The sequence below is a fragment of the Oreochromis aureus genome, linkage group 14 (assembly GCF_013358895.1).
Source record: "Oreochromis aureus strain Israel breed Guangdong linkage group 14, ZZ_aureus, whole genome shotgun sequence".
In the NCBI taxonomy this organism is placed as follows: domain Eukaryota; kingdom Metazoa; phylum Chordata; class Actinopteri; order Cichliformes; family Cichlidae; genus Oreochromis; species Oreochromis aureus.
Genome location: NC_052955.1, coordinates 20,397,567 through 20,422,888, shown reverse-complemented (window position 1 = coordinate 20,422,888; position 25,322 = coordinate 20,397,567). Strand labels below are relative to the sequence as shown.

The 25,322-nt window shown below is 42.6% G+C and overlaps 3 protein-coding genes across 4 annotated transcripts in view; 1 reads left to right on the top strand and 2 right to left on the bottom strand.

The window, feature by feature from the left end:
- The window catches only part of cbl (Cbl proto-oncogene, E3 ubiquitin protein ligase), a 34,878-nt gene extending 33,401 nt beyond the window's left edge, over window positions 1–1,477 (bottom strand). The window contains exon 1 of the mRNA XM_031749900.2: window positions 1,301–1,477. Within this exon, the coding sequence (XP_031605760.1) occupies window positions 1,301–1,447 (147 nt within the window). The 5' untranslated portion in view covers window positions 1,448–1,477. The remainder of the gene's footprint in view (window positions 1–1,300) is intronic.
- Window positions 648–7,394, top strand: ccdc153 (coiled-coil domain containing 153). Of its 2 annotated transcripts, none has more exons than XM_039622278.1 (6): window positions 648–724; window positions 2,768–2,836; window positions 3,296–3,415; window positions 3,642–3,734; window positions 3,827–3,957; window positions 6,652–7,394. In XM_039622278.1, exons 1-6 carry the CDS (start codon window positions 721–723, stop codon window positions 6,778–6,780), a joined length of 546 nt encoding a protein of 181 aa, XP_039478212.1. In that variant the 5' UTR covers window positions 648–720; the 3' UTR covers window positions 6,781–7,394. The 2 variants fall into 2 exon arrangements, with proteins under 2 accessions (XP_039478212.1, XP_031605777.1); XM_031749917.2 differs by lacking the exon at window positions 648–724 and adding an exon at window positions 2,564–2,694 and having other exon boundaries at window positions 6,652–7,392.
- Window positions 7,395–12,433: 5,039 nt separating this feature from the next.
- The window catches only part of grik4 (glutamate receptor, ionotropic, kainate 4), a 320,489-nt gene continuing 307,600 nt past the window's right edge, over window positions 12,434–25,322 (bottom strand). Inside the window, exons 16-22 of the mRNA XM_039622276.1 lie at window positions 20,544–20,653; window positions 19,359–19,532; window positions 18,829–18,994; window positions 17,892–18,117; window positions 16,894–17,022; window positions 16,683–16,801; window positions 12,434–14,653 (exon numbers count right to left, since the gene is read on the bottom strand). Of these exons, the coding sequence (XP_039478210.1) occupies window positions 14,264–14,653; window positions 16,683–16,801; window positions 16,894–17,022; window positions 17,892–18,117; window positions 18,829–18,994; window positions 19,359–19,532; window positions 20,544–20,653 (1,314 nt within the window). The 3' untranslated portion in view covers window positions 12,434–14,263. The remainder of the gene's footprint in view (window positions 14,654–16,682; window positions 16,802–16,893; window positions 17,023–17,891; window positions 18,118–18,828; window positions 18,995–19,358; window positions 19,533–20,543; window positions 20,654–25,322) is intronic.

Below are 25,322 nucleotides of genomic sequence, written 5' to 3'. Positions count from 1 at the left end.
CCTCTTGGTTTTGATCAAAATTTAACTTCGTTCTATGTGGGAGGTGTTTTCAAGGAGAAACTGCATTATAATTCTGCAGGTATGGTCAGTGGTATCCGTTGGTTTGTGGGTTCACTTTAGATAACGCTAAAAATATTTCTGCTGCTATTTTACGCAGTCCCATGGAGTAAAATCACTTTTGGCACCTGTGGTATAGCTTTTTTTGTTTGTTTGTTTGTTTTTTTGTTAAGGTAAGATATTACTTTATCTGGCTGTTTTTCTTCCAGTCAATGAGTTTCTATAAAGCCATATTAACATGGCAAAATAATCCCTTCTGTAAACTGCAAGAGCCAAACTGATAGGTGGCAGGTAGTTTAATGTGTGGCAGATCAGATCAGCAGCCTCTCCTTTCTTGTTTGGTCTGCATGAGACAAGCTTTCTACAGGAGCGTTGAACATTCACAGAAAACAAGGTGATAATAAAGATCAACGTTTCAGTGCCACTTGTGTTCTTGTCTGTGCTATTTGAGGCCCGACTAAGCAAAATACACTTAAATGTGTTAGCAGTTTTGCAAAGGCATCATAGTTTATAACTAAGCCGTCGCGTTGGAAGTTGAGAAACAAAAAAGCCGTGTGTGAATCTCACAGGAAACTGGGGGTCAAACTGTTGCAGGCTTTTTTTCCGAGAAGTAAAGCTGTGAGATGACTCTCCCCTGTTAAAGAGCATAGCTGGACACGTAAAATGCGTACTTTTCTTCTTCTCTAAACAATTTCTTACAATTTCCAAGGGTTGACAGACAGCTGACTATAGATTTTCATAAACGAGCTACAGGAGACACTGTTGCAGTGCTGTGAGACCTTGTATTTTCAATTTCCTGCCACAAAGTCGTTAGATTCAGCCCTTATGTGGCATATTTAAAGAATACCAACTTCCTTGTTAGAGCTAAAGATTGTGATATACCTTAAAATATTTAGCCGTGGTCAAACAATGTAACGCTATGCACCGCGGTTTCACAACTAAAGGGTAGTTACCCGAAAGTGTTAACAACCCTGCCAAGTAATAAACTAAGCCTTTGTATGCCAGTTAATATTAAACTGCTACGAAAGTGGCGTGCCGCATGACGAACAAAACAAGAGTTCAGGTTAGCTATGAGCTAAAGTTAGCTAACCATGTCCTGTACCAGCCTGTTAGCTAACTTAGCAACAACAGACCTTCAGCAGGCGAAGATTAGCTAGCTTATCGCAAGTTAGCTACGGTTAGCTAGCAGTCGCCCTAGGCATCCGACGCGTAAGCAAACGTTAAGGGCTTAACGTTGACAAACCTTGTCCATTAGTTTCCAGCATTTCTCCACCGTCTTTTTGTCCACGGCCCCGGGCTGGTGATGGGAGTGGAGGTGGTGATGGTGTGGCTGGAAGGCATCCTTCATCATTCCGATGATCCCCCCGCCTTTCTTCAGGTTCCCAGCCATGTTCGGGCTCGGCCAGAGCGGCAGACAGGCGAGGTGAGGCAGGGCAGGGGGTCAGGGGGACCGAACCGCCGCCTGGAGTTGGTTGGACCGGGCGATGGTGATCCCGTACCCCCTGTGAGGACAGCGCCCGAGCGGCGAATCCGAGCCAGGGTCCGACGGGGGTAAAATGAGGGAGGAAGAGATGACTATTGGATAAAGGCTCCCATCAGTAAACATAACATGATTATTTGGTAGATAAATGTCCAGACTGTGGATAAAACAAGCCCAACGGTCACTCACACCCTGCACAAGTTCCCCTCTGTGCTGCAGCTAGCAGGCTGCGTTGCTCAGCGTCTCCCTCTCTCTCTGCAGGGACCCACGCAGGCTAATTAACGGAGCACCAGACCTGGCTCCCCTCGCCCTCAGCTGGAGGACAATGGCAACCGTTTCTTCGCTGGACTCGTGCGTGTCCTCGCCTCTGTCCAAGCCGCGATGTCGTTCCTCTCTTTTGTCAGCAGCAGCTCTTTTCGGTTGTGCCGTGTCTTCAGGGGAAGTTCAGAGGCTCTGTGACACTGTCAGCACTCCTTTGCGGGCTGCGAGGCTGACGACACAAAGCGCTCACCGACGACCGAGGAGAGGAAGTTGAACTTAAAGCTGCGAAAGCCTCACGGTCATAGACGGGAACTAGGGTGAATAAATAATTATGGGATTTAAACATTGCCCAGCATTTTCTGTTTCCCCCCGTGACGTGTATGTGCGGCCCTATCCTTTCCTGTACGTCCCCTTCCGTTAACCCCCACCCCCTCCTTTCTCTCCCAGCTGCCCAAACCCTAAACTCTCCGCCTTCTTTTTAAAGCGCGTTCTCGATATACATGACCGAAACCGAGCACGCGCGTCTGCCTGTACAGCATTCATAAAATCTCCGAGAGATGCTGCTGAGTGCATCTCTGAGTTCTCCCAGCTCGGGCCTCGGTCACCCCTAGCAACAAAAGACGCTTTCACATATACTGAAGGCAGCTGGCGCTGTGCGCGTTCCCCAGTCATGTGTGTGACTGGCCGTTGTAAAAGTCACTCAACTATCAATTAAACCGGGCACTTTGTTTTATGGCTGCTCACTCAGCAACCAGTGCACAGCAACAGAGTCTCACCACCATACAGTAAGCGTAGGCCCTCTGTGTGTCTGTGGGTTGAACAGGCAGCCTTGCAGCAAGCAAGTATGGCTCCGAAGAAGAAGACAAAAAAGGCCGCAGAGAAAAATCCAGAAAAATGTAATCGAGATTCTTTTTTTCTTTTGTGACTGCAGATCTTTTATTTCATACACATATTTCTGTGTTGTTACAGGTCAAAATGACGTGGAAGAAAAGCGTAGGCACAGTATTCTGGATATAGCCATTCTGCAGGATCACATAGGTGAGCCTGCAGGTTTTATTCTTTTATAAATAATAAAAACAGACTGTATGATTTTTACATAAAGGGTCAAACTGAATATGACTCCATTCCTTGTCATGTCTGTTCCCTTTTAAATCCCTGATGTCCCATGTTATTGGGTTGTATATAGATTTTAAGTGAGTTATTAAGAGATCAGTCTTTTACCGCATAAAAAGATAGAAAATAGTGGAAAAAAACATATGTATATTGTGCTATTTGAACATTTTTTAAAAGCAATACAAGTGGAAATGAAAGCCCACATGTTAAAACTTGACTGCATATTTGGGCATGTTTACTAGATAATTTAGTTTGCATTAATACAAGTTTTGATAAGAGAGCCATTTCCATTTTTGCTTATGAAAACAACCAAACAAAAAACAAACAAAGCTCCCTCTGGTTTGTGCGTTCAATGCCTGCATGTGTTTATGTGACTTCCTGCAGCCTTACAGTGTGAGGCTCTGAGAAGGGTCCAGTCGGAGAGAGCTGACCTGAGGAGACGCGCGAGAGACATGGAACAGAAGCTGCAGCACGAGAGACAAGACCACAGGGACATCTACTGGGGTGGGTACAGACGGGGCACGAATCCAAAATTAGTCTGTCTTTTAATAACCTGAGCAAAGTGCGGATCCCTTTGGGAGTGAGGACAAGGGGCGTGTTTGCCGAGGTTAGGCTAATTTTTGAGGAACAAAAAATCTAATTAGCCGGGCGCTTAAGCTGATTGCTGTATTAGCTTTTCAAAGTGAATCAGCAGTGAACTCTGAAATAGCTGACGCAAATGTCATTCTAGACCTCAGTCGCCAGTACAAAACCATGCAGACCAAACTGACCAATAAGGTGAAGAAACTGGAACAGGAAGTCAGCCAGCTGAAGGAAGACCTTGGTATGGTCTATCTATATTTAAAGTATAATCAAACAAATGAAGCCATATAAGAATTTACTAAAAGGGTGTCTCGCCTCTCTGTATTTGTATAGCCCTATCCCAGGAGGAACTGAGTAAAGAGAAAAGGGAGCGTAAGCAAATGGAGCAGGAGAAGGATGCCATCATAGCAGACCTTCGACAAAAGCTGGACAACATAGAGTCAGACTATGAGAAGATCCTTCATGTGAGTTTCAACACAAGCCAGTTCAACCACACAGTGTGGCAACAATACGCATTTGAAAACCTACATGTATACAAAAACCTATTTGAGGTAACCTTTTGCACAATGTGGGGCAGCTTTGTCTTGTATGGTGCAGTTAGACCAACCCTCAGAGAACTTGATCTCAGAGTTAGTTCCGCCAAAGTCATGGGAAGGTACTAGCACTTCTACTTGTTGGTCAGGCCTGCAGCTTATGTGTGACTCTTGAAAGAGCGGTGTGATGACACCAATTTCTTGAAAGTCAAGCTCCTGAATGTATGATTGCTTTGAGCAGATAATTCAGTCTAAAACGACAAACTAAGAAAACGCTAATAGAGCTGTCATGGATGTTTTATATGAATTCAGTGACTTCAAAATGATTCTTATGACATTATGATGACACTGATGAAAACTGTTGCAGTTTATGTCTAATAATGTTAGGTCAGAAATGTTAAAAAACTAGATGGAGTGTACAGTATACATGTGGTTTAATCTTCCCCCCATAAAATGACATTTGCAGACTTCCTGTGTATCCTTAATGACAAGTTTTGACACCTTAGTACGTATCAATAAAGATGTCCTTTCATGACCATTAGAGTAGTTTTGGGGGTTTTCCAAGGGTAGCTGCACAGGCAGAGAATGCCCTCACTAACTTCTGATGCAGAGTGAGTATTTTTTGTCAATAAGCAGGCCTGAAATATGATGCTTAGATCAGAAAAGTTAGTACTCCATTACAAACTTTGCAGCTTTGCGGAACGATCAGTGCACACAACACCAGAAATTATGCAATCAACACGACCCAGAAACTGCTGAAAAAAGAAGCCATAAATAGAGCTGTAGAAAAATATTCACCCTCTTCCTGATTTCTTATTTTTTGCATATTTGTGACACTTACATGTTTTAGAAAATCAGATTTTAATATTAGAGAAAAATAACCCGAGTATATACAAAATGCTGTTTTCAAATGATGCTTTCATTTATTAGAGTAAAAAAAAATCAAACCTACTTGGCTCTGTGTTAAAAAAAGAAATTGCCTCCTGAAGCTAATAACGGGTCAGGCCACCTTTGGCAGCAAAAACTGCAATTGAGCGTTTGGAATAACTGGCAAACTGGAGGGATTTTGAGACACTCTTCTTTGCAGAATTGTTTTAATTCATCTATATTGGAGGGTTTATAAGTATAAACCTGTTTAAGGTTGTGCCAAAGCATCTCTGTTGGATTTAAGTCCAGATCTTGAGTAGGCCAATCCAAAAGCTTTATTTTGTTTTGTTTTTTAAGTTATGATCCCGTTTGTGTACTTGTTGGTGTGTTTACGTATCATTGTCCTGAGGTGTTTAAGATTCAGGGCGTGAACTAATGGCCAGACATTCCCCTTCAGGATTTTCTGGTAGAGAGCAGAATTCATCGTTCCATCAAATACAGCAAGTCGTTCAGGTCCTGAAGCAGCAAAGCTGCCCCAAACCATCACACCACACAACCACGTTTGATTGTTGATATGTTCTTTTTATGAAATGCTGTGTTAGTTTTATGTCAGATGTAATAGGTAACCTCCAAAAAGTTAAGCTTTTGTCTCGTCAATCCACAGAAAATGTTAAAAAAGCCCTTGGGGATCATCAAGATGTCGATTGGCAAATGTGATACGAGCCCCTTTGTCCTTTGTCAGCAGTGGTTTTCTCCTTGAACTCTCCCATGGATGCCATTTTTGCCCAATCTGTTTTTATTGTTGAATCACAAATTCTGTATCCTGACCTTAACTGAGGCAGGTGAGGCCTGCGGTTCTTTAGATGTTGTTCTGGGTTCTTCTGTGACCTCCTGGATGAGTCATCGACCTGCTCTTTTTGGTAGGCCTGCCACCCTTGGGAATGTACAACCCTGTTCCAATTTTTCTCGCTAAAGTTTTTCTCCATAAAATCCTAAATCCTTATAATGGATTTGTGACCCTTTCCAGACAGATAGATGTCAATCACTTTGTTTCTCAGTTGTTTCTGTCAGTCGTGGCATGATGTCAGACAGGTTCTGGTTGCTTGATTCAACAGCTATGTCAGTAATTTAAACTGGGTGTGGTAGGTGAAACTGAACTCAGCTTTTTGTTTGGGTTACCTTCATCTAATATTAAAGTTTGTTTTATGACCTGAAACATTTAAGTGAGACAAATATATAAAAAAAAAACTCCCAGGAAGTGGGCAAACACTTCCTGGGAGTTTTTCTATTCTTGCTATTTCTTGCATTGCACTCAAGTTTAAATGTCCACAGTAATGACATACACTTTATGCTGTTAGTAAGATTTGAGGGTTGCAAAGCAGGGTTTTCCATTAAGATGTAATGGATGAGGAATGGGGTCATTGTTGACCTTTTTCGCTAGCGCCCGAGTCCGACTGGCTGGCTACAGACAGTGCATGCAAATTTTCAGCGCTCAGATCTTCAAAGGTAAGTGGTCAAGCTTAGAGCCCTGTTCGAGGGCTCAGCCTCTGATCGCAGAGATAGGATTTTAATATGTAATTAACATTATTCCTCTCTTCCCGAGTATGACACAGAATCTAATTAAACCTCCTTCAGTGCACCCTTGCAACTCATCAGCGATAAAGGTGGTTAAGGAGGGAGGGAAATCAGGTTAGACAAGTCGGTGACTTGAAGGGAAAATCTTAGCTTGCATTTTAATGCTGCCCATGTTTTCTGCAGGAGACTCTCGACAGCCTGAGTTCCCAGCTGTCTGTGACTCGACAGGGTTGGGAAGACGAAAGCGCAACCCTTCATCAAAAGTACAAGGAGCCGCTCTCTGAATTTGGCCTAAATGCACTGGATCTTTAAAAAACAGGAGCCTGACATATACAGTAAGAACAGCTGCTATTGCTCAGTGAGATGTTTGTTTAATGCTGTAGCTACAGCACTGACTCTGTTTGATCTGTTTGATCTAGAGTGCTGTGTATGGCTCACCTGAAACTGTATGGATGTTAATATATATTTTACCAGCAGAATACAGAATAGGAAGTAGATCACCATGTAGTGGCATGTAGCGCCCACTAGATGTAGCAAATGACTGCTTGTGGTCAGGAAGATGGTGGCCACTGACATCAGTTGCTATTAGAGCATTACAGAGTGTGTACTGTATTTTATGTGAATATTAGTAGTACAGTAAGTATTTTGTTGTCTATATAGAAGAGCGCAAAATCCAAAAAAGCTGCATAAAAGCATTTGGGGGTTACAATAAAGTGGTGAAAATGAATAAAACTGTTGGTGAAAAAACTGTAACTATTGTGATTTCACAACAAGTATGCATGCTAGCAGAGATGGCGGTGAAGATAGAGTTCTCTGTGGCAGCCTTTGAGAGGCCAAATATGGTAAAAGACAACGAGGGAGACGTGAAACAAATGCACGATGTAAAGAAAACCACAACTAATGCTCAGTATCAAGCAGATTAATACTAAGCAATAACACGAGAAAGGCAAGGGGAAAAATAGTTAATCATGCAGGAAATATGATTCAGCTGCCCCGCATCAATAAAACCTGACTTCCCCTGCAGGGAACGAGATAAACACATTTTATTTTCAAGGCTGTCACTTGTGCATCTTTTTTCGTGGCCCAGTGCATTTTTTTAGTCTCTCATCTGTGGGGTAATGAATCATTTACTCAGGGATTAAGATAATTCTGTGCTCTGACGGCCAATTAACGAAGGAACTCAAGAGGCCTTTATCTGAAAACCAATATTTCCTCCTCAAACCACCAGGAGCTGTTGCCCTCAGAGGGTATGCGTTTCAGTTTGTTTAGGGTTTAATGGGGTCGACTGCAGCCACCGAGTAGTTAAAATGAGAACGGCATAGTGCACCTGTTAGTGGAGGAGCAGAAAAATAACGATTGGCACATTGTGCCTTATCTTCCCATAGTGGAAATGTTATGCGCCCTGCAGCAGTCAGTGATGTAAGATGTATTAGCAAGCACCGGTAAGTCAAATACAGTTTAAGCATCAAAAAGAAAAAAAATATTTGTATTACATAGATTACTGTGCAAAAGTCTTGAGCTAACCCCAAATTTTTGACATTTTCCTTCCTAGGAATCAGATTTTTATTAAAAGTGGTCTTGAGCAATATTTCTCCAGGCTTTCTGAAGGTCCTTAGAGTTTTTCTTTGGACTTTAGCTGCTTTTTCACTCATTTTCAGTCCAGTCCATTTAAATAACCATTTTCAGAAGACTGTTGTTTTGTTTGTAAAGCCACTTAAGACTGACCCATGAATCATTTAGTCACAAAATTTGTTCCAATTTCTTTGAACTGCTGAAAAGATGCTAAAGATAAGAAAGTTTGACAGGGATAAAATAGTATTTTATTAGCCAATAAGTTAATCCCTAAAGAGCTATTAGCTGAAAACACTGCATATGTCTGCATGATGTGTAGTGTGTCCTTAAAAACTGGAGAAGTGGTGGCCCTTCAGTTGATCCATCTGTTGTTTGCTAAAGCCTCATCAGAAACGGTCTCAGTGGAAGGGTGGCTGTCAAGTAGTCATTTTTAAAGAAGGGAAAGAGGGAGATGAGTCTGAGGTATGCCAAATTATACAAGCGCTGGAATGAAAATCAGAGGCAACAGGTCTTATAGAGAGATGAGTCCAAATTTGAAACTGTTGGTACAACAGTGAATGTCTACAGCCATCTGTGAAACACGCAGGAGTCATGGATTGGGGCTGAATTTCAGCCAGTGGTGTTGGGAATCTTGTCATTTATGAAGGGAGAGAAGTACTTTCAGATTTTGAATCACCATTCAATACCATCTGGAAAGCATCTCATTAGAAGTAGCTTCACTTTTCAGCACGAGAATGATCCTAAACGCACTGCCAATGCAGTAAAAGCATACCTGGACAGAAAAACACAAATTGGAACACTATCAGTGATGGATTGGCCTCCCCAGAAGCAGTGTGGGATCATCTTAACAGAGGAACAAAAGGCAGCCAACATCCAATTTAGAGCTTTGTTTGCCCCTCAAGAAGCCTGGACAGCTATTCCTGAAGATTACTTAAAGAAATGGCCCCACAGCTTGCCTAAGATATTAAGGCTGTGTTGAAGAATTAAGGCGGTCATATTGTACAAACTGTTTTTGTCTTATATAAAGTATTACCATATGTGTTTGCACAGGCTTCAATGAATCACTGCACCTATTTCCCAAGAAATCAGGGAGCGCTCAAGACTTTTGCACAGTACTGAAGCTGTATGATATATGTTGAGTCAAAAGTGAAAAGTGGTATAAAGCAATACATAACACTGGTCTAGCACACAATATTCAGAGCAATGCACTTCATCATACATATATATGTATATATATATACATATATATATATATACACACACACATATATATATAGATATATATATACATATATGTAGTACTAGTAATTGCTAGTACTATATATCATTAGCCCATTGATAGGTGTATCTTTTCCCTGTGGGTTTACCTTTCTCTATACATTCTCTAGCAGGGAGAACAAACGTACCATTTTTGTCCTCCGTGAACACGATTAATGAACAGATTCTAATTTGAACTCTGGCACCGGAGCATTCGCCCAAAGACAAACGATGCTGTACAAATGATGGAGCCATTACAGAAATGAACTGATATTTATCTTTGTCATTGAAACCTTCATCCAGGGTCAGCAAAGACCAGCGATCTGGCCAAAACAAATGACTTTTGTAACTGGCGATTAGCAAAAATCTAAATCCAGCATGGTTTTGTTATTAAGTACCCATGTGACGGATTTCTGTAAGAACAGGATTCTACTTTCATTTTTCTGGTGGGTATGTGACGAAGAGTGCTGTCGGCTACGCTTCCACTGGAATTTGACTTGGCTGTGTACCGCCTTTGTCAAGTATGTGGGTAACAATACAACAAAATGCCAAGGCTGTGATTTCCTGTGTTGCCAAGTGCATGAGAGAAATCACATAGGAAAAAAAACCAAAAAAAAACCACAAAACGCACGCTCTCTCTAACCCACCCACCCACTTGCACACAAATAGGTGATCAATGCCTCCTCTTCTGTGGGGCATCGATCAAGGCAGGAGTGAGAAGTGAGGGAACAAACACAAAGGAAATGAAGCTCCATTTTATTTCTCTGAAAGACAAACAATGTCAAGATGTTTTGGTCAATATGTTCAACAACTGTCAGCGAACAAAAGGCTGTATAACAGCCCTGACAGCGTCTCACCTTATAGAGAATTTCTGCACTCTGAATACCTTTTCTTTGAGCACACAACAACAAGAAGCCTTCAGCAAATAATTGCAATCACTTAATTGCAAATAATAAAATCAGCAGGAAAGCGCTTACTAAAAAAATGTGAAGCAGTGCCTTTCTGTCTTTATTTAGCTGTTATGATGTGAATGTGTACACTGAATACTGCCAGCCCTGGAAAATCTGGTGTCTGTTAGGAAAACTGTTTGACAGAGGGATGCAATATTAGCAGGAATAAAATGAATAGATTCAATAATTACCGTTTTAAAAAAGCAATAAAGTCATACTAAATGCAACAGTATAGACAAATTTCTTTTAAAATAATCTCAATATCCCAAAATTTTATAGGCAGGTTTTTGGGCACAGAGTATGTGAAGTTAAAAAAAATACGAGTAAGTAAAATTCAAACAAAAAAAAGCAAAAAACAAACACGGAACAAGCTATTCTTCCAAGTGTATGTGGATGTGAGCTGTTAGGGTGGCGAAATGCACGTGACTACACGGTACACTGTAATTCCTTAATCCTTGCACGACAGCAATCAACTACAAGGAAACTGGTATTGCTATGTGCTACAGCTGGGTGAGCTCGAGGAGTGAAGTAGATTGTTCACCCACCTCTGCAGGCACTCAATGCTCATCATGTGCTCCATAAATCCAACAGCAGCTAGGCAGAGGGTGGGTAGAGATGCGCTTAATTTATGAACCTGGAGCACCAGGGGCAAAAAGGAAAAGCACGAGCACGATAAAATAAAGTTGACACAGCTGTGACATACAGGTGGCGGTGAGTGTTTAGTGTGTCACGCTTTTATGCATGTGTGTGCGTGCTGTGGGTGGTGACAAACTGAAAAGAAAACTTGTCATCTCTAACGCTGCAATGGGAAGATTGTGAGGCAGGCACTCGAGGAGGAGAGGAGAGGGAGATGCAGTCTGAATTCAAGTATAAATCAGACCAAGGGTGTTGTGTGGCGTTCAATCACTGTCCCGAGGAGACGGAAATATCCACTGAAAAATCACAGTGATAGATGGGCTACGAGTGAGTGGACGCTTATACAGCACATGAGCGAGCTGTTAAACTCATTAGCCTCTGTTAGACTGCCTACCCACACAAATTCTCAGCTGTTCAAAGGATTCACAAGTGAGCAGACGTTAATTCAGTTATGGGGGAGAAACGAGATGTGGGTGCATCAGATCCTTCTGGTTCACTCAATAGTTGTTCTGCGTACTCATCCAGAAACCCATACGTCCCTGATGCTTCTCTGCATGCGTATATGTCACAACAAAGCAGGTGCGTGCTCTGCATATTTCTCCCCGTTCTATAATAACCCCCCCTCACCTGAAACAAACCCCCAAATAACAAAAAAAGGGAAAGTGCACTCAGAAGCTATTTAGCATGACATATCTAAACAGCCCAGAAGGTCAAATACATCACAGCAAAAAACAAAACAAAACAAAGGAGACAAAGCCAGCAATCCCAGAGAATTGAGGTTGTTTTAAGAAATGTATTTATAATGGAATAAAAATGTCAACATAAGAAAAATAAAGCATATAAAACATAGCAGCCAAACCGAGCCGTCTCTCTCAGTGGTCTCCCAGAGAAGGTTGCCCAGTGTTTCTGTGGGATTTGTTTTAATTCTTACTCTACTGCTCTTCGTGCCTTCAAGGTAATTGGCAATCTCATTCCAACTACGCTTGATTTAGCACCCCCTGTAAATGTTTTGAGTGTTTAAGAAGTTAGCACTGAGAGCAGCGAGAGCCTTCAAACTCTCATGAGTTTCTTAGGGACATTCAGCAAATGGATAGAAATGCCTTTCATTAAAAAAAAACAATGAATTGTGGGTTTTCTTTCTTTGCCATCTGCGGTAATTTGACTAAACCTGTTATTATATAAGGAACTATAGAAAGTTTACATTAACTGATTATGAGGACCCTGGGAATGACTCTGCATGGTGTGTGTCTGTTTAAATGTTTCCATTAAATCACTGCACACACCTAAGTGCGCATCTCTTTGTTCTATGAACATAATGAACACCAAATGAGTTTACTGCCGCAATAATAAAACACACATTACCGGGCACCTCCATGATTATATCGATGATTATACTGTAAATACACACAATTCTGTGGGTCGATAACACAGCAGCTTCTTACTGGAGGATTAGATGTACTGTATTTGAAGATGTGCAGAGTTTGTTGCCGTGAATATGAAATGTTCATTTAAATGACAGAGTGATCAAAATATGTTGTGTTCCACTACAGGATGATAAATGATAATATGCGTGAATTTCCAAGCATGAAAACCTGCAGATGAAAAAGGATGGAGACAGAAAGCATTCGCGGCTAATAAAAGAACAAGAGACGCTGCAGCGGTACCTTCAAGCTGTGTCGAGTTGGCAGCCTGGTTTTGAGGGATGGTGATTGACAGAACCTGATGGGCAGATTTAAAATGATGGGCACATCAAAGATAAGCAAGAAGCGGAGCAGACAGCTGGATGACCGTTGATTCTCGCCGTGCAACGGTCGGGCTATTGTACAGAAACACCTTCAAACCAGCCGGTACAGCAGGAAAATAAGCCATATGTCTCTGTAATGCGAGCAGAAAGTGAGGAGAGTTTAAGACTCCTGTTGCTGGTGGTTGATTCTTGTTACCTCACTTCTTCAAGTTATGGCTGATGCAAAGCAAATCAAGGTAACTGATTTTAACCATTCCAAATACTTTGGTAGTGGGGAAAGGAAAAATAAGTGTGTTTCAGCTCCTTCTGCATCACTTTGCATTAAATATCTGCCACGTTTTAGCCTGGTTAATGTATTCCAAGTTTGGTTTGGGGTTTTTTGCAAAAATTATAGTATCAAAATGTCAGAGTGCACCCAGGCTGTCTCCTCCGAGCAGTGTGTAAAACATCACTTTCAATAAAAGTTTAACTGCGCTGACATTTAAAACAAGCCAAGCCAACTGCTGATATAAAAATCCCTTCACTCTACCGAGGACTTTGTTTTTGGTTGGTTCTAATATATGCTGGGTTTGATACACATACTGAATATGTAAGCTGGAAAAAAAGGAAAATAATGATGTCTTATAACTTACAATGGATATATTTGTAAGCAAGAGAGCATAAAGGGGTCTGCAAGGACAATAAATGTGTCAGATATGGAGGACAGATGGAGGAGAAAGTAATGTCAGTGCACAGAAGAGGGATGATATAAGAGGATGTCTCTGTGCATGTACGTTTGTGTGCGTAGACATCATGTTTTTAAGCAGGTATTCAAAAGAGAAAATCTTTCTTTAAGTTCACTTCACTACCCTGGAACCACTTCAGGATGACTCATTCAGTGAGCACTGGCCAACACCTCTGGACATGCATCACTGTCTTTCAGAGATCCCAACAGTTAAAACATTTTTTAATAGAATATCACTACTATAAAAGGAGTCTTTGTGTCCGCATGTCTGTCCTTTTGTTTTCTATGTTCACATGAGTTTGCCGTCTTCTCAAGGCTGTGGTGCTTTCTTCAGCCACAAGATGATGCTTGTGGTTTTTGGCACTTTCAAAACAAAAGAACGTGAAGGTCGACCTTGCATTAGTCTGTCCATCTCTGCAGCTCTTCAGAGGCAATATACGTTCCTAGAGTAAATTGTCAGATAAAAAAAGGACCTTGTTTAAAGTTTTTGTTTTTTTTAACAATAGAATAACAATATTCAGTACTGATAATCCAACAGAGGACAGAAATAATTTAAAAAGGAAAGAAAAGAAACAGCACAATGATAAATGACTGGAAATACTGCATAGTACAAATGCCCCGTAGCTGTTTTTGTCTGTCCTGTTTTACACGGTACAGAGGGCCACCAGGGACAGACCACAATGAGACAGACTCATCAGTTTTTCCTATGACCAAGGAAAAAGTTCGCCCAAGGAGAGATTCCAAAAACTCACTGCTGGCGGTCGCCTCAGGGGTAAAAGAAAGTCCACAGCATTGTCCTGTCCTTTAAGAATAAACTCTGGATGGCAGAATTAAAATGCCACATGATCTTTGATCCCTGGAAAGAAGAGAGGTGGCTGCTGGGAAAGGCAGTCCTGCTGGAATTGTGGGGCGTTATTCAGGTTCACTGCTATTTGTGGTCTTGTCCCACTCTATGCTCTCCTCACTGTGAGTGGGAGACGGGAGGGCCCCTGGGGCCCCTGTGGGGCGCATCCTCAGTCCTTGGAAGCGTCTGCACTCGGGACAAATGCGGATGTGGCTACAACCCCTCGCGACCAGGGCAGCCTCCTGCGCCAGTCTGTGGGAAAGGGGTTCAGGCAGTCCCGTGCCCCCGCACAGTTTTCCGTTGCTGAGGCTGACAGCGGCAGCTCGCGCCCGACGTTCCTCCAGAGGTAAGGGCCGTGGCCGCAGCATCGACGCCGCCCGGCGGCGCCTCGCCTGCAGGCTGTCGCGACACAGAACGATCCCCTGGAGCTCCCGCAGCATCTCCTCACACACTGACTGCTGCAAGCACACACACGGGAAGAAAACAAAGATAGGGCAGAGGGGAATAAGAGAGGGAGAGAAAGAGAGAGAGGCCAGACAACTCACTGACTGACAGACTCGATCAGGACAGACGGGGTGACATCAAAGACACACAACAGATACATTTCTCGGTTATGTTCATAATCGGTAAATTGCATGGGCGACAGAGAAATGGCTGGCGTAGACTGAGCGGCCTTCAGTGAAAACAGCGACACATATAATACACACGGGCTTGTTAAATTTACTTTTCACATCCACAAGTGTAGCACACGCATTTTATCGCTGGGACTGGTGATCGAGTGATCCGCTGGGTGTAACAGAAGGATATAAACTCAAATAATCACAATCACAGACATGACACCGCAGCTCAAGCACAAGACGGAAAAGAAACTCATCACCAATCCACACAAGCTGCACATGGACACTGTACAGATGCACACAGGCGTAAATCCAGATGCACATATATGAACGATATATATACAGACCCACACACACAAACACACACACACACACACACACACAGGGTTCACAAGTTAGAGTGAGACATCAATCTGTGCTGCTCCAAAAGAAGAAATCACATGAGTGGGTTTTTGACTTTCTGAATGTTTATTGAGTTAAAATCACAGTGCCAAATAGTATTCAAGTATCTGTTAAAGAAATCACATCAGAGGTAATGATATCACTGCATGCACATTTTTCTCTGATTCTTCAAGTCATCTTTTGTGGTTGACAGCAGTCCTCCCTCATGAATATCACAGGAGAGCTCTTCCACTAACACTAAACTCATCTGTCTATTGTGAAAAAAAAAATCCTCCAAACAGCAGAACATCTGGATGTCGAGGACACTCATGTTGCTTGCTAGTCCTCTCTCCAGATGAAGCTACATTGAAATGATATTTTCATAGTGGATTACAACACCACACACTTTCAGCATAATTTTCAAAAGCACTTTCAACTTTCACCAGTAAAAAATGCATCTAAATTCCTTCTACCTAAGTAGAAATCATTAGAAAAAAATATTTTTAAAGTTGCTGTTTAAGAGGTTGTGATAATGCAGGTCTGTCTTCAGCCTCAGAGGACAGCTAATGTGCTGATGCAGTTTTAAATATTTGCATTATCGGCTGGTGATTGTGTTTCTGTATCAGCAACTTTCAAATCATAGCGTGGCACTTTTAAGTGTTTCACGTGTCATTTATCATTGTTTTGTCCCCTGTTACTTTGAAAAACCAACATTGTGTGACCAAGCTGTACTGACTCTTGGTCCTGACATTTCCAGAAAGCATCGTCTTTTTCTTTTTGCTTCCAAAACAAATTTGACGCCCTTGCTTGAAGTCCATTCTTAGCGTAAAGTTCTAGTTGATTGCCATGACTAATCCTCTACTCAGGGGCGTAATTTCCAGGGGGGTTACGGGGGTTATGACCCCCACAATAATCAGACCCAACCAATATACCCCCCCCAATAAAATTATGAATTATCTTGCATATATAGGCTGTTGATTTTCTTTACTCATTTTAGGTATTACCAGCAAAATAGTTGCATGTTCAATAATCTGGGAATTTACCCAGATTTATTTATTTATTTAGATAGAGATCTTGACGCCCCCAATGTTCAGCCGATGCCTCTACTGTCCATATTTCAACTGATGATGGTGAGAAGGACATGTAGTTTTTGACAATCGTGGAGACAACGGCAAGTGTGTTTTAAATAAGGTCACTAGATTAAGGCTAAGATAAAGATTTGCAGCACCCAGTAAATATGATATAACTAAAACAAGATCTTTTTTTTTTTACTGTACAGTTTGATTATCCTGTGTGATATATATACGGTAAGAATGGATGCTTCTCTGCTATGAATACAAAAAACATACGAGGTATTACTTTGGTTTGTGCTCATAACTTCCTGTCAAAGCTGTGCACTGTGGAAAAGCCTAGCAGCTCCGCGAGGGGGAAGGTGCCAGGGAGGGGAGAGGGAGACAAAGCAGATGCAGGTTAGATAGCCCTCTCTCACCTCATTTCCTGGCGCGTGCCTTAACATCCAGACAAACTCCAGCACTGCCATGAAGATTGCCACCAGCAGTCCACACACCAGCACCACAAAGATGCCACCGATGTTCTCCATTCCTAGACCTGTAGAGATGCCGGGATTGGGCGGGATAAGCTATAAGTGTTTTCTGTAGCTGATCATCAACCAAGATGTGGATTTAACTGCAGAGACAGACCTTTAGCACGGTGGTCCTCCTCTTTTGGACACTTGCCGCCATCCCACCATTTCCTCTTCAGGATTTCCAAACGATTGTCCTCTTGCAGTTTGAGGATGGCTAGGTCGAACTCGTCACGGTACACTGACCCTGAAGGGAAGAGAAAATTAAACGAGGGACACGGTGCAAACAAAGCGCGACATTTCCTTGACTTCTTCTTCTTCTTCTTTTTCCTCTGGTATGCCGTGGCAAATGTGATAGCGCGTCACTTCACCATGCTTTGCCCGAACCAACAAAACGAAGATTTCAGACCTGAGATTAAAGAGCTTACAATGATCTTCCAATGTTGTACAGGTCACGGCGCCATCATCCAGTAAAAAGACGGCTTATCTATCCTTTAAACATCAAAGGAATGGAAATTAATCTTGTTTACTTTAAGGTGTGTTTGACTCAACCTGAGATCAAAGTGTAAGTAAACCCCGTGTTTATACTCTCGGAGCAGCGAGCGAGCGTCGCGCAGAAACTGTTTCACATTTCACAGGAACAATATCTCAAATTCCCTCGCTCTTGTCCTCACTTCTCCCATCACAGCATGGCAACAGCTGCTCTATTAAAATCTAGCATTAAAGCTCTCTTAGTTTCTCCCTTTTTGCATCATTTTGCCCCATGATAGCAGCTAATGGTTTGGCTTTGCTGAGGCTTTACTTTTTTATTCAACTCTCCAATGTGACGTTTATGGTGTATCCTCCAACTAATGCCTCTGCTCTTCATTCCCCTTCTTAGCTTCACTAAGAAGGGGAATGAATTATACAGCACATTTAAGCGAAACCATCAGCTCTCTCCTCCGTTGACTTCGTTTTACACTAACTGCCTTGCCCCCGCATTTCTCCGGCAAACTGGCTTCTGTCTCTCTGCGACTTGTATCAGATGTTTCAACTTCTTGACCAAGTTCCTCCTTCTTTTACTTATCCGTCACTTTCAAGTGTCCTCCAATTTTCCACACTTTGTCCTCCACTCACCCAGCGGCATGCCGATACCATAGCCCTTAGTGTCCAACAGTCCTCCAATCTGAGTCAGGTTGCAGTTCCTCTGGCGGTAGTACTCATTCATCGTGCTCTCCAGCAAGTAGGCGTAGTTAGAGTTGAGGACACGGGCAATCCCCTCCTCTGTGCTCTTCACAAACACGCTGGGCTGCTTTGATTGCATGAAGTTCCACATGCGCTGGTACGTCTGGTAGCGGGAGTTCTGCACAGGCGTGAAAGAGCAGATAAGATCAGAAGAAACAGGCACAGAGAGTGAGAGACAGTTAACAAAGCATCTCCTCTTCTGTTGGTTTGGTTTGTTTGACTTTTTTTGACTGATGGAGTGTTACATCAGAGCGCTTTCCCCCCCTTTTTTTCTATTAGCACACCTCTTTCCAATTTGAGAAACTTCAGAACAGAAACTTCACTTAACATCTCCACCTGTCTTTTACTTTCTCTTAGCCTGTCTTCCCTGAGTTATTTAAGGTCCAGTGGACTTGAAAGCGCCAAGGAATACAAGGCTAATATCTCTCTTCCCTTCGCCCAGTATCATCCTTCACTGTCTCTCTCTCCTCTAACACGCTCTTTTTCTCCTGCTCAGTGTCTTTCTCTTTTTCTCGCTGAGGTCAAATCTCAAAAGATGAAAGAGGATAGCGTGGGACCTGGACGGTGCCCCATCTCCCTGAGGAGAAGGATATTGAATGGTCGTGGCAAAAAAGAGACAGGAAACAGATAAAACCTGTGGTTAGAGGAGGAAGACATAAAGGACAGGAGGGTGACGAAAAGGATAGCTGATAGCTGATCACAGATGACCCATTGACTTCCATGTGCTCTGAAGTGAGCCTGTGCCTAAATACAGTGTGCATGTATGTGTGAGTGAAGATTTAGGAGGATAAACAATGTGGCATATACAGCAATGTGTGTAACTTCTAACCTGGAAGAAGGTCATCGTGGATCCACCGTGCATGGTGCCATATTCTATCGCCGTCTGATCTGCCAGATCATCTACTGACTCTATCGGTACCTCCATCCTCTGCACTGTTAGGAAGGCGGCCAGGTTGGCGGTGTAGGAGGAGATGATGATTAATGTGAAGGCCCACCTGTGTGGGAAAGGCAGCGGACAAGAACATATGTATTCACCTGCAAACGTATGTAAATGGGCAGGCTGACACATGAAGATAAATGATCTGGGTGGAGGTGTAGAAGGATTAAAATAACTGCGCACCTGAGAGGAGAAGACATGACAGGATATTCAGTAGATGATATGGTGGATGGATTAATGGGTGGAAAAAGTTCTAGCTGCAAAGGCGGACAGACAGACACAAACGATGCCTCGTGTGCGCACAAATGCACAATCTCACTCTTGAAATCTGGAATTAAGCTTCAAGAATGCGTTACTGATGAATTGCATTCCATGATGGAGAAACCTGCGCATTGCACCGTGCATCTGGAGCCAATACTAACCACACTCCGCTCACACAACGTGTGGACAGAGCTCTAGGGGCAATGGTGGATCCTTGCTGCATGAAGCCTCCAACTGGGAACCAGAAGCTGTTGCCAAGCGAGTACTGGTTGATCAGCAGGTTGCAGCGTCCCTTTAAACAAGGGTGGGGGTTGTACCATTCATAAGGTGTCAGCCTGTGGGGGAAGAGACAGCAGAAACAGTCAACAGGGACACAGCCAGCAAGAGTGGGAATGAAAGTTAGATTATGTATTCTGATAAGAGCAAAACTCAAGAGACACGGAGTGAGAGGAATGGAGATAGGAAGAGGAGAAAACAACTCAGTCAAGTGAGGACAAAGTCACCTTGGCTCTGCAGAGGGAGAACCAACCTGTGCTTCGCTTCTGCCTACTTAAACTGTGAGGATGCAGGCGGTGTAATTGGGGTGCTCAGATGTAGCTACAGTTCTGTGACAACTCTGTTCTGTGCTGGGTTGAGCCAACGAGCTACGTGACTCACGTGGCAAAGATAGAATTTCTTTCTGAGTCACAAATAATTACAACAAAGTTCAAAAGAAGGACAAAAAACTTTAAACAACCCAGACGTGTAACATATGGCCCGCTGTGATCATGGGTGGAAAAATTATTCTTAGTAAACACCTAAAAAAAGGAGTACATATATTATTATCTCCAAAACTGCTACGATCAAACCACCTCACCCAACATTTATAAAAGATTTTCATATTACACCAAAGACCACCCGTAGAGCTATCTTTAGAAACCTGGTATATTTGAAGGTCTAGGTACTTTTAATTTGATTCTGTAAGGTGCTGCAGAATTCAATTAGCATTTTCTTGCATTAAAGCGTCTTCATTAGATATAGTGTAACCTAGTAATATTTCCATTGCAAAGGAAATTATGATTTTCAGCAGCAGTTGTGGCAGTGCCATCCTTGACCAGCAGGTGGCAATGTGATGCTAGAGACCTGCCACTGGTGGGAGAACGTCTCTTTCTCTGTGATGTTCAAGATCAACCAGAGGCTAAAGAGAAGCGAGAGAACAAACACCTGTTTCCTCCGCCGTATATCGCCCAAAGAAACCTTTTTTTTTGTGTGCTTTTACTCTCTGTACCCAGTCCATTTGTTTGCCTCATTCTTCTCCTGTCTCTCGCGTATCTGTACAGACTGCATTTTATGGTTGAGCTCCTTACCTGGCCACCAGAAAGAGAATGCAACTGACAGCCAAGTAGGCCAGAAGCATGAAGAGCCAAACACCCGGTGAGAAGGGATCCAGGAAGGAGAAGTAGCCTGGCCTACGTCCCTGGAAGACAACACGCACAGAATGACTGGTCTCCTTGGACATAAACTAAAGAAGGAAACATAGAAAAGGTGATGATTGCTGCATTTCAGTTCTGTTTCCCTTTCTCCCCGCCTCCAGTTCGGTGTGTGCTGACCAACATTTACTGGTGCCTGTGTAATTTGGAGAAGATGGAAAAGGTGACTGTGACCGCAAATAAACGGATTTTGATGCGATAAGCATAGGTTTTTCTGTCCTAAACTGATAGCACTTTAATTATACGAGTCTCATTTGCATGTAAACATTCAGATCAGCACTGTATGAAAGCGCAAACTCAGTCTCCCATGAATTGTCAATAGAGTGGCAGAGGCCTGTATGATAATACGACATCACTGATAAGAGGTGTATATCCCACATTCCAACACTGGAAAAAAAAAAAATTCTCACAACTTCCAACAAGCTGTGATAGATACATTATTAGGTGAGTCATACAGAAAAATCAGAGGTCAAAACTAACAAAAGACAACATTTTTACTCTCTACAAGTCTGCATGTAGAGAGAGAGAAATGTATAATAATCAGCTAAACCATTAGAACCACATTAAAGACAATTTCATTTCCATGACCTATAGTTGACTTGCAGTATGACCGGGAGTGGGCAGTGTACACAGTTGGGGGAAAAAGGGGGGATTAATAGCTCTGGCTTGGCTAAAAAGGCTAGTTGTGCTGAAGCAGCTATGGGGTGTTGCATATAAATGTGCATTGGTAACCAGGAGATAACGTGGCTAAAATGAGGTTGGCAGCCAGTAGAGCGATGGGAATATAGGGGCTAATTCCTAATGTTTCATTATGCAACATTGTCCTCTAAATGAAACCAATTACCGGTGAACCAGAGTCAGGATGATTGGGCCCGCTTGTTTATATGTGTGTTTGTGCCTGCTCATATTTCACACGCGCACGGTAAGCTTACACCCTTCCCGACCGAATGTCAGCAGGGGAATATTAGCCATTTACACACAAGTGCACGTCCGCCGCCTGTTAATGACTATGAAATGGAGGTGGCTGTCAGGGCCAGCAGGACGCTTAGATAATGGAGGTGATCAAACAACCAACTGTCTAAGTGTTGCTATGAGAGGGACACGTTTAGTCGTGTAGAAATTCCTCATTGTCCATTTCTGTGTCAAAGGCACCGCCACGGAGTCCATGCGAACGAGCCCAAATTGCATTTATGCAAAAAAAAAAAAACTCAATTAAGTATTCCTGCCAGACCTCCTGCATGCCAAAACGCTGCAGTAATACATTTCTGAGGCCCTCCAAAATTTAATTTGAGGCAAAGAGGTTGAAATTATTTTGGTGGGCATTTGTTATGATAAACGAATCCCCATTCAGAGTTGTGCGGAGATGAAAATTCATTAATGCGTCTGTAATCACTTGCATATTAGCCCGACTGAGTAAAATAGGAGTGGTGCAGAAAGCAGGAGAAGCTGGGGGAGAGAGTTGCCGAATAATTTTGAGCAAGATTCGAATCAGCCTGCCACTCATAACGTATGTCAGTCCACGTTATAGAGTGTAATTGCTTATGATGATGGGGATAGCTGTCTGAGAATGGAACAGTACAGAGCTGAAACACACAATGGCCATGTCAGGGGTATAGATTCATGTTGTAAAGTGAGCATCAGTACCAGGCTGGCTTCGGTTGGCACTGGCATTACTGGAGTAGCAGCAGTATGTGCTGACATGAGTCCTCCTGTTTTGCTGGTCCAGTTTGATGCATGCTGACCCAGCGCTTTGTGAACTGCTGGGCATGCTCGTCCACATGTTAAGTTTTCACTAAGGTGCTATTATTAAGATGAAGATCACTGCAGAGACGTGGGACTAGCGTGCTAACAGATGGCAGAGTGAAGGTGCAAGAGAGCAACTCAGAAATAGAGACGGAGAGAAAGCTAGGAAGAGACAACAGGAAGATTACAAGGACAACAGGAAAACAGTAGGAGGTTTGCTGCTTAGAAAGCTCGACTTTGCCGCTTTTATGTATTGGCTTTGAGACTAAGGGACAAAAGTGTTTTACTTTTTTTTTTTTTTTTAAAGTTAGAAACTGGAACAATCCATAGCTGGAGTAGACAAATTAATGAGCACACAAAGCTTCAGATAAGCTAAATGGAAACCGCATGAAAATGTTTTAAAATCTGTGTGCATATTTCCAAAGATAGGATAGTTTATCCAGTTTTTTTTTTCTGTATTACAAACATTTTAGATCAAACTAAGGACTAGAAAGAGCAAGCTTAATGAAACTCTATTTAATGATGATCTCGTGACATGGTGTGTGATCACTCGACTGAAGCTTCACACAGCTCTGCAGTGCTTTAACACCTTTCGGTGCAGTGCTTTTATTTTACCGTGCCAACTTTACTGTTTTGGCTCACTCTCGCTGATCTTAACTACCTTATTTCCTCTCTGCTCCTGTTCTCATGAATACAATCTGCACCACAATAGCAGAGCGTTTAACAGCTAAGGAGCCATATTTCACCCTTCGGAGTTGGTGTGGACCAAAACAGCGGAAAAGCAATGACTACTGGACTTACATTTGACAAATTGCTGGAAAGGGAAATCCAAGTGAATGCTAATGGTACTTGGGACCTGTCGGATGGGTAAATAGGCAGCTGTTTGCTAACTTATTGGATATACCACCTTTATCAAGTGCTTAATATGTAAATGCTCGCTGTGCTGCCAAAAGAAATCAATCAAGATGGGTTCAAAATTGCTGTGCCACAAACTCCTGTGTGAACCACTAAACATTGTTTGAGCAGAAGTGCCTCACGGGGCAGGGTGACTCAGAATTTCCAGTGATGTAAGGAAATTATAAAGCAGTACATATACAATGGTTTACCTCTTTTTCATTCATTTATTCATAAATAGAATATGCATGCAAATACTGAATATTTTTAGTAATTTCTCAGAGACATTGAGTTTGTTCATTAAAAAACACAAGAAGTGCCTCTCAGTCTTTACATCACAATCTTATTTAGGTGGTCCAGTCTCTCTTTATATTGGACGATGAGTCTGTGTGTGCATGACAGACTGTCAGCACCTATGTGTTTGTGTGTGTGCCTGTGTTTCTAATCTTGTCAGCAGCTGTCTAAACTGTCAGTCATCCACAGCAGGGCAGATACAGTATGTGCTTGGGCAACTGCACAGGGAGCACCCACCACTCAGCACAGAAAAGCACATTGACTGCTGGCTAAGGAAAGCACAGCATCCGTGACTAATCCAGTAGTTGCTGTTAAATAGAAGACATACACTCACTGGACTCTATATGAAGTACACTCTGCTAATACTGGTTTGGACCACCTTTTTTGCCTGCACAAGTGCCTTAATTCTTCATGGTGTAGATTCAGCAGGGTGCCTGAAAAATCGTTATGGAGTTTCTCGTCCATAACGACATGACAGCATCGCTCACATTCTGCAGATTTGTCGGCTGCACATCATGACGAGAATCCCCGATTCGACAACATCTGTAAGGTGCTCTATTGGATGGAGATCTGGTGACTTTTTGGGGGTCATTTAAATTCAGTGAACTCATTGTGATGTTTAAAACCAGTTGGTGTTTAAGAAAGAGTGCCAAGAAAAATATCTTCCAAACCATTGGACCATCATGAGCAGCCTGAACCATTGACAGAAGGGAGTATGGAGCCATGCTTTTGTTTCTGTACCATTCGAATATTGCAGCAGAAATTATACCGAACAATGTTCGTCTGATCTTCTATTGTTCCTATCTAGTAAGCTGGTGGAAACTGTGGCCTCAGTTTCCTGTTCTTCGCTGACAGGAGTGGGTGACCCGGTGTGGTCTTCTGCTGTTGTATCTCATCTGCTTCAAGGTTAAATGTGTTGTGCATTGGCTGATTAGATATTTGCATTAACAAGCCTTCGAATGACTGTACCTCACAAAGTTGCAGATGAAGCGTAGACTAGAACTAGAAAATAATTAACAAAGTAATAAAATATAAACAGAGTACACCAAGGACCAAATTAGATGTTTACTGGATGAGTGTCTCTTCACAGCGTAAGTATTTGCTGCCATATTTGAATGATTTTTATCAGAGTCAGGGGTATCATTTTATAGCAGTTTTATGGCCATGTTAAGATGATATATATGGGATGAGGCAAATCCCAGGAAGTAAACTAATGCACCTGTGGCACAGAGGGCAAAACATCCTTTAAGACCTGCTTTTATGAGTACATCTCAACAAATAAAATAGTGAAAAATTGCTGCCTTTTTTAGTAGCTACATGTCCTTTTTTCATCTCAACACACAGATGAAAAACTCATTCATTTTACCTTGCACTGCCCTTGTTCCCTCTCAACTTCCCGCAGTCCCTCCATATTTCCCGCTTCTCCCCCTCTCTGTTACTCTCGGGGGACTGCCTACATGCCAGGAGGGTGGCAGAGGGAGCCGGTGAGGTTATCCAGTTGAGGATTTCACCTAGTCATCTTTCCTCTTGGTATTCATACCACACCGTTGCCCCCCGAGGCTTCCTGCCTGAACACTGACTCACCGAAGGAGACTTCCCGTTGTCATTTCAACTCTCACACTCTTGTCGCTCGCTTCCTTGCTCTCATTTCTCCATCTTCCCTCATGTCCTTCTACCTATTTCTTGCTTATTCTCTTTTATGTTGTCTTTCTTCCTGTCCCTCCC

What these genes read in the sequence shown, in the direction of transcription:
- ccdc153 (XM_031749917.2), top strand. Translation starts at nt 2,643, where the DNA reads ATGGCTCCGAAGAAGAAGACAAAAAAGGCCGCAGAGAAAAATCCAGAA. An exon ending in AGAGAAAAATCCAGAAAAAT is followed by an intron (nt 2,695 to 2,767) that starts GTAATCGAGATT and finishes GTGTTGTTACAG; the next exon opens with GTCAAAATGACGTGGAAGAA. An exon ending in CCACAGGGACATCTACTGGG is followed by an intron (nt 3,416 to 3,641) that starts GTGGGTACAGAC and finishes ATGTCATTCTAG; the next exon opens with ACCTCAGTCGCCAGTACAAA.